The sequence below is a fragment of the Ranitomeya variabilis genome, chromosome 1, assembly GCF_051348905.1.
Source record: "Ranitomeya variabilis isolate aRanVar5 chromosome 1, aRanVar5.hap1, whole genome shotgun sequence".
NCBI classification, from domain to species: domain Eukaryota; kingdom Metazoa; phylum Chordata; class Amphibia; order Anura; family Dendrobatidae; genus Ranitomeya; species Ranitomeya variabilis.
Genome location: NC_135232.1, coordinates 379,623,332 through 379,636,503, shown reverse-complemented (window position 1 = coordinate 379,636,503; position 13,172 = coordinate 379,623,332). Strand labels below are relative to the sequence as shown.

General features: G+C 41.1%; 1 protein-coding gene across 2 annotated transcripts in view; it reads right to left on the bottom strand.

Annotated features, from left to right (window-relative positions):
- Window positions 1–664: 664 nt before the first annotated feature.
- Window positions 665–13,172, bottom strand: part of TRPM6 (transient receptor potential cation channel subfamily M member 6) — a 292,688-nt gene continuing 280,180 nt past the window's right edge. For both annotated transcript variants that reach the window (XM_077249032.1, XM_077249033.1), the window contains exon 39: window positions 665–2,286. In XM_077249032.1, coding sequence (XP_077105147.1) covers window positions 2,183–2,286 — 104 coding nt within the window. In that variant the 3' untranslated portion in view covers window positions 665–2,182. The remainder of the gene's footprint in view (window positions 2,287–13,172) is intronic.

Below are 13,172 nucleotides of genomic sequence, written 5' to 3'. Positions count from 1 at the left end.
GTCTTTTCGTCCGGTGCGTCTTATAGTCCGAAAAATACGGTATGTGTTCAAGTGTTATTGTTGCATGCTAGCATGCCTTTATTATTACAGGTTTTTGGACTATATTCCAAGGACGTTAGTTCAATAGCAAAATCCCTAATTGAAGTTAAGAAGGGGAGCATGCTGTTCCCCCACATATAATTGCTATTAAGCTGTCCGGTTTGCATATCTTAGAAAATAAGTTCTCCATTTGTTTGTTTCCTGCTAAAGGTATTATCTTGTTATGCTGCAATCTGCAGGTCAGTATTTTTTTACCACTTCCACTTGTTCGTTCCAATTAAGTTGGTTCAAACTGGGCGTGGCTTCACAAGGCAGTTGATGGGTAACTTGCTCTTGGCAGCCATTTTACAGCCCAAGTTGCTTGAGACAGGGACCAAATGTTCTGAGCTTATGAAGTTGGCAATTTCTGACCAGCAGCACCCGACGTCAGCAGATTCAGAGACATTATTGTACCGACTAGTATTACTATTAACCCAGGGGCATAAAAAGCTTAAACACAGCATAAAGCATACATATCACATCAAATACACAGCATAAAGCATACATATCACATCAAATACACAGCATAAAGCATACATATCACATCAAATAATATGAGTAATCTACATAAATATAAAAATTGAAAGTGAAAGATTAAATTTTATTACAATAAAAATAAATAATCAAGGAACATTTTTGGAATATATACTGTACATTAAACATCCACACATAAAATACAGAGTTGGCATAATGATACTATTTTTAAAAACAAAAAACTAAAATTTAATGAAATAAAATATCTTGCATTGATAAACATAGTTCTTTGCACTACTAAATGTGACCTTTTGTAATCAAAGCTACCGTATATCAGCACTTTTTTGGGCATTTTTCACATACACAATAGTGGAAAATATAAAACTCATTCAGCGACACCCAAAACTGGAGTTATCATACTAGACATATGTTGCTACCCAGCTTTTCCTAAACTAGATACAACTAAGAGAGAACAACTAAAAGATTTATATTTACAGGCATTTAGGCAAACAAATCTATTGAAAAGGGAGCATTTTGGAAACATAGGCAGTTTTTTGTGCTCATCTATTATTGGGTCACACTGTGAAAGGGAACCTGTCACCTGATTCACACTACCCGAATCGTGGGCAGCATGAATCAGAGCTTGACTGCACGATTGCAGCCAGGACGTTTCCAAGATGATATACTATGAAAAAACCTAGACTAGTCTGGTACTGGCTCTCCCCAGCTCCGCTGCAGTTGACAGTTATCTCATTATGTACATGTGAGATGTGAGGGCGAGACCTGTCAATCACCAACTGTGACTATGGTAAGAGCCAGCGGTGGAGCTGGACTCATCTGGTCTCCAGCTATGGTCACCGACCTTCTATTCAAAGTATATTATCACAAATGCCAGAGTGTTTCAGAGAATATTATATCTAGTTGCAATTGTGCAGCCTGCCAACGATTCATGCTGTCCGTGGTTTGAGCATGAATCACCTTATAGGTTTCCTTTAACTTATGGAGAACAGTAAACCAAACAATTTCCAAAACCTTCTTTGACATGAACCAAGAAGCTGCAGACATCCATCGGTAGGCTGGATGTAGTTGGATGGAGGTCCTGAAAGGCAAAAATGAGGATGGGCCTCTCCTCATTACCAGTGTCAGATAATGTTTGTCGAGACATAAACAGTAGATAGGCATTAATAGATCCAACCAGTATCTATACTGGACAATCTAATATATGTGGGGCACCGTGACTAATTCCAATGATTGCTCAGGAAACTTGTAGTCTAACATTTCCAAACTTCAGCATTGCAGGTCCATGTGCAAAGGCAGTTTATTCCTCTGATAAAGCACACAAACATGGTATAAAAGACAGGTAAGATGAACCTCAAGTACAAGCTACACATGCTACCAAAGATTTACCATTTAGACTATATTGAATACACAATTGTACAGTGAAGTGCAATTTTCAAAAACGTAGAAAATGTATAATACAATCTGCAAAAATTATACTTTTCATACAGATCTAGGGTCCATGGGGAGGACATGATTGTTTGATCCATGATCGCATAACTTATTCTTATGATGTCTATCAATATCACACTACAATATCCAGTATAAAGATGACTTTATGTGGAATGTTGTTCTACAGTTTTGTATTATATTCCAAAATATCTTCATCTGTGTCTGCTTCTCCAATTTCAAACCCTAGATTGATCCTCCCAGGTGAGTAGTCATTTCTTTTCAAATCTGTAGGTGAAAAAGATCAAATGTTTGAGAGAGCTGAGAAAATAATGACATATCATACAATGGATAGGAGAGGACATTCAGGAACAACTAACTCTGCTCCTTTTACATTTGTTTGAATTCTAGAGACATATGAGCACAGAGGGAAACCTAGCTGCATCAGATACGCTTACTTCTAATAAAATACATCAACATGTCTAAAAAATCTCTAGAATACAAAAGGCAAGTAACAAATATATATATACTGTATATATATATATATATATATATATATATATCAAGAACATAAAAGAAAGCTGCATATTGTACATAAAGCGATGACTACATACAGACACTCAGTTATCAGAGACAAAAATAAACACACGTTTCCATCATGGTAAAGTGTGCCAAATTAATGCAAGACCTTCTCAAATAGTGTATGAGTTGGTGATATATCCCTGTTAGTTCCTGTGTGGTGCTATTCCATTGCATGACCAACTATATGTGTTTTTTAAATGGATCCAACACCAGATGTTACAATACAATTGCATTCATTGCTTTATACATCTATTAGACTTGATGAGGATGGTGTACTTGCTTTGAAAATCCATGTTAGAATGGCTGTTTAGTCCTGATGTTAAAAATGATGATTTCATAAGTTCAACTAAGAAGTGAGAAAGCTCACTAGCAGTGATGAGCGAGTAAGCTCGTTAGGCTACTTTTAACACTTGCCGGTTTTTCACGGCCGTAAATACGGCCCTCACGGCCATACAGCGCACTGTGAAATTATTGCGGCCCGTTTTTGCGGTACAATAGAAATCTATTGGGTCTACAAAAACGGGCCACAAAATCATGGCAAGTGTAAAAGAAGCCTTACTCGAGATTTCATAGCATGTTCGGGTGGTCTCTGAGTATTTTGGGCATGCTCGGAGATTATGTTTGAGTCGCTGCATGATTTGCGGCTGCTAGACAGCCTGAACACATGCAGGGATTGCCTGCTTCTAAAGGAATCCCCACATGTATTCATGCTGTCTAGCAGCGAGCACGCCAAAATACTAGGAGACAACCAGAGCATGCTCGGAAAACTCGAGTAACGAACACACTCGCTTATCACTACTCACTAGTAGGGTTGAGCGACCTTTACTTTTATAGGATCGGGTCGGGTTTCACGAAACCCGACTTTTTCAAAAGTCGGGTCGAGTGAAATCGGCCGATCCTATAAAAAAGTCGGGGTCGGGGTCGGCCGAAACTCGAAACCCAATGCAGTGCATTGGGTTTCAAATGGTTCCCAGGGTCAGAAGGAGCGGAAACTCTCCTTCAGGCCCTGGGATCCATATTTAAGTGTAAAATAAAGAATTAAAATAAAAAATATCGCTATACTTACACTCTGATGCGCCCTGGTACTAAGCGGGAACCTTCCTTCCTTAGAATCAGCCTTCCAGGACCTTGCGGTGACGTCGCGGGGACGTCGCGGCTTGTGATTGGTCGCGCGGCCGCCCATGTGACCGCTCGCGCGACCAATCACAAGCCGCGACGTCACCGTGACGTCACCGAAGGTCCTGGAAGGGCTGATCCTTAGGAAGGAAGGCTGCCGGAAAGAAGCCGAGGGTGAGTATATTCCTATTAGGTATATACTCACCCTCGGACATGCCCTGCTTCTTTCCGGCAGCCTTCCTTCCTAAGAATCAGCCCTTCCAGGACCTTCGGTGACGTCACGGTGACGTCGCGGCTTGTGATTGGTCGCGCGGCCGCCCATGTGACCGCTCGCGTGACCAATCACAAGCCGCGACATCCCCGCGACGTCACCGCAAGGTCCTGGAAGGCTGATTCTAAGGAAGGAAGGTTCCCGCTTAGTACCAGGGCGCATCAGAGTGTAAGTATAGTGATATTTTTTATTTTAATTCTTTATTTTACACTTAAATCTGAATTCCGATACCAATTCCCAATATCTTAAACATATCGGGAATCGGTATCGGAATTCCGATTCCAGATTCAGAAGATCGCTGACTTCATGGCCGACCCCACACAGGGGTCGGGTCGGGTTTCATGAAACCCGACTTTGCCAAAAGTCGGCGACTTCTGAAAATTGCCGACCCGTTTCGCTCAACCCTACTCACTAGTTCTAGTGTATTCAGTCTCCAACCACATGGCCTAACAGCTGCAGCTTGTACCCTGTACAGACCAGTGTCAGATTTCAGCAGCAGGGAGGAGGGTCATTGAGAAGCTGTTAGACTAGGTGGATTGTGACAGAGTTTAAACTTTCAAACCGGATTATAACAGGATTATACTCCCATTCCAACATGAATTTGCTTGCAACTGTCCAAAGATAGTCAAAAAGGCCTTGTGTCAAGAGGTATTGTGATTGAGATTAAAGGGATTTTTTTTAGCAAAGCAAGTTATCACCTATACATAAGATAGGTGATAACCTATTGATCAGTGGTGGTCCAAACACTGGGATTGGCACCCATCAGCAGAATGGGGAATTTTTATTCTGAATTATGAGCTTTTATCCTCATTAGAATGGAGCTGCACCATGCATACCGACTGCTGTTCCATTCATTCTCTATGTATCTGCCGGAAAAAGGTGAGTGTAGAGAATGAAAAGAATTCCCACTGCCGCTCCAATCTAAAGGGGATAAAAGTGCCCTGTTCTGCTGATCAGTGTGAGTCTTTGTGGTCAGACCACTACTAATCAATAAGTTATGACCTATCCTATGAACCTATGGATAGTTGATACCTTGTTTTCACTCCTGTGAATTTCGATTCTGTAGATTGCAGAGAAAAGCTCTGCACAACCTTTTTAGATAAGTTGTACACCAATATATGGTTAAAGGGAACCGGTCACCCCAAGGCATGTATATAACCTATTAATATGGACATACAGGTAATAGAAAAGTTACACTAGTTCTACCTTTATGCCTCATATTAGCGGTCTTGTTATTTCTGTATGATAATGATTTCTTGCAGGCTCCGGGGCGTGCGGTGCCTGGAAGAAATCCCTGCCTCTTGTCTTCATTATCATACCACTAACTATGCAAGGAGGAAGGAAGTGGGGAGAGCACCTTATCATCAAACGCTGGCACTTGCGCAGAAGAACGTTGAAGCCAATGCCCACAGATGGGCGGAATAGGTACTGTATAATCGCACTATGGCAGGGTGCAGGCACGAGATTCCTGGGGAACCATTACACTTCACATGGCAGTGTGACGCTGATGGGAGGCGGGTGGTATGATAATGAAAACAGAAGGCAGGGATTTCTTCCAGGTGCGGAACGCCCGGGAGCCTGGAAGAAATCATTAGCATACAAAAATAAAATATGATTTCTCAACAAGACTATAGGACTAGTTTAAAATTTCTAGCACTTTTAATTCCCATATTAATAGATTATTTATGTCCCCCAGAGGGAGACAAATTCACTTTAATTATGATACTTTTATCATTACAGTATCTATCTCATCCTATGTAATATATGTAATAGATTTTTAATTTGCTTTATTGTGTTTTTAATATTATGGCTTTGATATCGTTTGGTTTTTAGCAACCCTCGAGTATCCATTTATGCTTTAGTAGAATTGGACATTGATTATTAAAGTGTTCTTTCATTTAATGATGTCTTGAGCAGGCTTTTTTCCTTCATATTGATATATCTGTATAGTTTTTTTCCAGTGCACTTGATGCCTTATTCTACATTATATGCCTTTAATCTATACATTTCTAGCATATTAGGGCCAATTATATCGCCTTACAAAACAAAATGTTTCTCTCATAGTTGACATACAAAAAAATACAACCACTTTGGAAAAAACATTCTTAAGAAATAAATACACTGATAGCTAATTTCAGGCCATGTCAGAACATAAGAGTTGAGAAACTCCAATTCCTTCCCTATCCCACATGATTTCAACCTATCGTTATCTGGGAAATCTCCAGTGTCTTCTCCCTGAAACCAAAATTATTTATTTTCATATTCTTCATATTCTATTTAGATCACTTCTCTATATGGAAAATCTTATACCAATACACAGTGTTCCAAATTATTATGAACATTTGATTTAATCCCTTAGTGACAGAGCCAATTTGGTACTTAATGACCAGGCCAATTTTTACAATTCTGACCACTGTCACTTTATGAGGTTATAGCTCTTTTTTCATGACATATTGCACTTCATGTTACTGGTAAAATTTATTTCGATATGACTTGCATTTATTTATGAAAAAAATAGGGATATGGCGAAAATTTTTAAAATTTTACAATTTTCAAACTTTGAATTTTTATGCCCTTAAATCAGAGAGATGTCACACAAAATACTTAATAAATAATAATTCCCACATGTCTACTTTACATCAGCACAATTTTGGAAGCAAAATTTTTTGTTAGGAAGTTATAAGGGTTAAAACTTGACACGCGATATCATTTTTCCAACAAAATTTACAAAACCATTTTTTAGGGACCAGCTCACATTTGAAGTGATTTTGGGGGGGTCAATATAACAGAAAATACCAAAAAGTGACAGCATTCTAAAAACTGCACCCCTCAAGGTGCGTAAAACCACATTCAAGAACTTCATTAATCCTCCAAGTGCTTTACAAAGCAATGTGGAAAGAAAAAATGAATATTTTACTTTTTTAAAAAATTTTTTACTTTGGAACCAATATTTATTTTCACAAAGGTATCAGGAGAAAATGGACGATAAAATGTGTTTTGCAATTTCTCCTGAGTACGCCAATACCCCAAATGTGGGCAAAAGCCACAGTTTGGGTGCATGGCAGGGCTCAGAAGGGATGGAGCACCGTTTGAGTTTTTCAATGCAAAATTGGCTGGAATTAATGGTGGTGCCATGTCACGTTTGGAGACCACCTGATGTACCTAAACAGTGTAAACCCCCCACTTCTAACTCCAACCCTAACCCCAACACACCCCTAACCCTAATCACACCCCTAACCATAACCCTATCCCCATCACACCCCTAACCCTAATCCAAACCCTAACCATAACCCTAACCACAAACCTAACCCCAACACACCCCTAACCCTAATCCCAACCCTAACATAACCCTAACCCTAACCCAGCCCTAACCCTAATACCAACCCTAACCATAATCCCAACCATAACCACAACCCTAACCCTATCTTTAGCCCTACCCTAGCTTTAGCCCAACCCTAACCCTAATTTTAGCCCAACTGACTTTAGCCCAAAAGGCGTATCAGCGGTCGTTAAGAGGTTAAATGTCATAAAGATGTAATATTTTGTTTTTAAAATAAACTCATAGACAGTATTGTGTCCCAGGGCTCTTTGAGATTAATTTCAGTGATCCAAACAATTGTGATAATTAGTTTGCCACAGTTTGCCAGGTAAGACCAATTAAAAGAAAACTACTTAAGAAGGAAGTTCCACATTATTATGCAGGACACAGGTATCAAGAAATATGGGAAAGAAAAAAGAATCCCTCTACTGCCAAAAAGGGTCAAATTTTGCAATGGCTTGGACAATGTATTAAAACAATAGGTTCCCTTTAAGGTTTTGTGAAATATCTGTCAGCAGGATTTTGCATAGTAACCTGCACACAGTGTCAAGTCGGCCCCGTTATACTGAATGATATCTTGGGTGATGAAATTCGTCTTGTGGTTGTTTCTTAATCTTTATTTTCAGTTTTGTGTTAATGATGTGCTCGAGCCCTAAGGCGGGGTTGATGTATGTGATGCTCTGATCATATATTCATAATGCAGACTGCTGACAGGTCACTGATCCCTCACTGACCTGCATCCTAGTTTGCAGAATGAATACCTGCATTGCAGCATAAACGCATGGTTACTGTGCATTTAATGCCTTTTGCTTATTTAATTGAACAAGGGGGAAAAAAAGGCAATTTGAAAATGGCACCTGCGCAGTAGCAGCTATCGGTGTGTATATAGATCCGATAGCTGCTATTGCACAGGCGGCGCCATAATGCTGGAGAAGAAAGAAAAAAAAAAGATTTCCTCCTCCAAAATGGCATTGCCCGCGCTTGTGCAATAGCAGCTGTTGGTGATCTCCAAGAGCTGCTACTGCGCAGACGCAGGCAGCACCATCTTGGAGGAGGACTTTTTTTTTCTTCTCTAGCAAGATGGCACCGCATGTGCCTGCACAATAGCAACTATTGGATCTCTGTACACACCGATAGAGAATGTAAGTCTGCAAGGACAGGGTCCTCTCCCCTCTGTACCAGTCTGTCATTGTAAATTTGTGTACTGTTAACGATATCTATAACCCTGTATGTCACCCCTTTTCACATGTACAGCACCAATGGAATTAATGGTGCTATATAAATAGATAATAATAATAAATAATAATACAGAGCACAGATGGGTTTGTGCAGATAAAAGCATAATGGGGAATATTTTTGACAGACAAATACTTCTAATTTAGAAAGCAGCTCCTAAAATAACAACACAAATCAGCAAACGGGTACTTCAATCTGCTGGTGCAGTTGTGCATAAACCCACTATTCAGCCATTCATGCACAATTCTCATAAGCAGAAACAGATGAAGTGCGCATAGACATATATGAAGATTAATTTTAAAACAGTCTTGTTTACTGATGAGTGCCGGGCAACCCTGGATGCTTCAGATGGATAGAGCAGTGGATGGTTGGTGAATGGCCACCATGTCCCAACAAGACTGTGACGTCAGCAAGGAGTCATGTTTTGACCAGAATCATGGGGAGAGAGCTTGTAAGTCCCAGTTCGTTCCCTGAAGGTGTTAAAATTACCTCAGCAAAATATATAGAGATTCTGACTGACAACTTTCTTCCATGGTATAAAAAGCAGAAATGTGCCTTCAGGAGCAAAATCATCTTCATGCATGACAATGCACCATCTCATGCTACAAAGTATACCTCTGAGTAATTGGCTGCTATGGGCACAAAGGAGAAAAACTCATGGAGTGGTCACCATCCTCCCCTTACCTGAAGCCTATTGGGAACCTTTGAGTATCCTCAAGCACAAGATCTAGAGTGGGAGGCAGTTCACATCAAAACAACAGCACTAGAAGGCTATTCAGACATCCTACAGAGAAATTCAAGCGGAAAAGATCCAAAAACTCAAGTTCAATAGATGAAAGAATTGTGAAGGTGATATCAAAGAAAGGGGTCCTATATTAATATGTAACTTGGCCTGTTAAGATGTTTTTGATTGAAGAAGCTTTTGATTTCAGTAAATATGACCTCGTAAGCTGCAAACTCAACAATTTACTATTTTCAGTGCTTTACAACCAATAAAATATTTTGAAAAGCTGTTGTGCATAATCATTTGAAACAATCATTTCCTAGTTTTAAAAAAATACTGTTATATTTATGAGGTTTTTCCAATAAAATTTGGTTCCTACTCTAAGGTCACGTTCACATGTTCAGTATTTGGTCAGTATTTTATAACAGTATTTGTAAGCCAAAACCAGGAGTGGGTGATAAATACCGAATTGGTGACATGTTTACATTGTACTGTTCCTCTGATTGTTCCACTCCTGATTTTGGCTTACAGATACCGACGTAAAATCCTGACCACATACTGAATGTGTGAATGTGGCCTAATGGTTGATGATTTGAACATTATACCGACTCATCTGAATCGATGACTTAGGAAAATCAAAGAAAGAAATCCACAATAATTTGGAACATTGTGTTCAAGGTTTCATCCTCATCCTTATGATATCATTCAGTGTCTTGTTATCGGCTTATAATAAAATAATATCCTTATAACAGATTTCACAAAATGAAATTAATAAGTAGAAACTCTCTCATTCTTGATATAAAATATCCAATCTTCTGGTTTCTATCAGTCAAGAGGTTCAGCAGCCAATTGCATAGTTCTATTGACAAGCCAAAGTTCCCTAGCATCAACCATGAAGGCATTGCACAGTGAAAAATATCTGCGTTAAATCTACAACTAAATTTGGATATTGAATGTATGGATTTTGCTACCGGTTTTCCCTCTACAATGAGGGGGATGAAATCTGTTGAGAAAAAAAGAATAGCATTCTGCAAGATTAAAAATCTTCACTACATGTAAATTTCCATGAAGAAACATTCTGCGGCATGTGGGTATGGTTGTAACATTTTTCCGCACTTGAATAGTACTGCAATCTACAGATTTTATGTGTGCAAATCTGCTAATAAAATCCACAGACTTTTTCGCTATACATGCATCTACCCAAAAATTTTTAACTGAAATCAACAAGCAAAACTCCAACATAACTAAAACTGATATAAAATCAAATCATATCAAAGGTAGTCCTTACTCACTTCTACTGCATTATTGTCTAGTTTTGGGCAGCACGATGGCTCAGTGGTTAGCATTGAAGCCTCACAGCTCTGGGATCCTGAGTTCAAATCCCACCAAGAACAACATGTGCAAGGTGTTTGTATATTCTCCCCATGCTTGTATAGGTTTCCTCCAGGTTCTCCGGTTTCCTCCCACACTCCAAAGACATACTGATAGGGAATTTAGATTTTGAGCCCCAATGGAGACAGTGGCAACGATACCTGTTAAGCGCTGTGGAATATGATTGTGCATATGTAAGGGGGTCGACGAGGCATCGGGCACCTGCGTGCTGGGTCCGGAACTAGAGAGGCTGCATCCACTGTTCCTGGGGGGAAGCATGAGTGAGGCGGACTTCCCGGGAAGCTCTAGAGAGGAGGGGCTTCCTGCTGTCAGAGGAGGGCGAAAGAAAAGGGGGAAAAAGCGCGCAAAGCAGGGCAGTGTGGGGCCAGCGCAGAGCAGTGAGGAGTGTGCTCTGCTTCCCCCTCCAAAGAGTGCTGCAGCAGGCCTGAAGGATGGGAACTGCATTGAGAGTAGTAGTGTGCTCAGCAGCAACCTGGAGAGTGAGAGCCGTGCAGAGCAGAGCTGTATAGAATCGTGCACACAGAGCAGAGCTGAGCCAGGTGTTGTAGAAGCCACAGAGAGGAGTGCTTCAGCCGGGAGCACCAGCGCCAAACAGATCAGCATCGCCTGCCGCCAACAGCGGGGACCAAGGAGAGCGGGACATGCGGTGTGTGTCCAGTGACCGCCAGAGAGAACCAGGTGCCATACACTACGTGACCGTGAGTACCGCACATGCACTGTCCCTAGACCACATACAGGACTGACACTTGTGCCCTGACGTTGGCAGAGAATAGTTGTCCTGACTAGGGTTGAGAGACTTTGACTTTTTTAGGGTCGAGTCATATTTTGCGAAACCCGACTATTTGAAAAGTCGAGTCGGGCGAAATCGGCCGATTACTGTGAAAAGTCGGGGATCGGCCGGAACACGAAACCCTATGCAATGGATAATTAATTAATTTATTTTATTTTATTTTTTTTTTCTCTCTCTCCCCCCCCCCCCCCTCCGTCCCAGCACAGAAAATCTCGTATTGCACATTGCAAATCCCTACTGTGCACAAGCGATAAAATGGCAATAGCCGTGCACTCCGCCTAGATCTATGTCATCACACTGCCCACGCTCCTTCATTGGCTGAAAAAATGGCGCTAAACACATCATACGACACGTGACTTTGGCACCAAGATCGCGTACCGCATGGCCGACCCCGGCGACTTATGAAAATGACCGATCCGTTTCGCTCAACCCTAGTCCTGACTAGTGATGAGCGAGTATACTCGTTGCTCGGGTGGTCTCCAAGTGTTTGTAAGTGCTCGGAGATTTTGTTTTTTGTTGCCTCAGCTGCATGATTTACAGCTGATAGACAGCTTGAATACATGTGGGGATTCCCTAGCAACCAGGCAACCCCCACATGTACTCAGGCTGGCTAGCATCCGTAAATCATGCAGCTGCGTCAACAAAAACTAAATCTCCGACCAGTTACAAATACTCAGAGACCACCAGAGCGTGCTCGGAAGAACTCGAGCAATGAGTACACTCGCTCTTCACTAGTCCTGACCCTTGTTATAGGACTACCCCAGTTAAGATAGATAGGGAGCCACATTGGGCTCGCACAGGACTGTGGCCCGTGCTTTTGTTAGCCACATCTGTATATGGACAAGTGGAAGGTACCAGAAACCGATCACTGCCACCAGAAGACGGACCAATGACTACAGTACCATCCTGGAAAAGGCACTGCGCTGGCCATTGCCGGCGCTATTGAGTTCGCAGCAGGAGCTGCAGTGTTAGGAGTTCCTGATACGCTTGTTACCGAAGTGTCATTATTTGTACCATTGTATTTCACTTTGCCATTCATACTGTTTAACTCTTTACCTCCCTTCGTGGAGTATTCTCCTGTAAATAAACCTGTAAACCCTTGCTCTGCCTCCTGTCCATCACTGCATCCTGCGAATTCTACGCATAATCATAATAATAGCTTGTGTTTTAAGTATATTTTTCCATTTTACGGCTTTCCAGCTAAAAATGCACATTGTCTCTCTGTAGGCAAGTTACTGCTATGCCCAAGCACTAAATCAGAGATTTTCTTCCTGCTACACCCTTATGGGGCATCAATGAATCTGCAACTGCATCTCCCTCCTTCCTTTCTTCTATTTACTGTTTTACACAAGGTGGATTTTTGGAATCTGTGAAGGATTTTGATCATTCAGTGAAGTGATACCAATTTAATATGATAAGATGTTTTCCAAAGTTTATTTTGCACAGAGTTTCAACTAATTAAAGTAAAATCAGTTTGGTTCCATGAAAGGTATAATGCGGGTCTTTGGAGCCAACTATTTTAGCCCATTATGGGCACATGTCTTAATAGGGTACCGTCACACAGTGAAATTTCCATCGCTACGACGGTACGATTCGTGACGTTCTAGCGATATCGTTACGATATCACAGTGTCTGACACGCAGCAGCGATCAGGGACCCTGCTGAGAATCGTACGTCGTAGCACATCGTTTGGAACTTTCTTTCGTCGCTTGATCACCCGCTGACATCGCTGGATCGTTGTGTG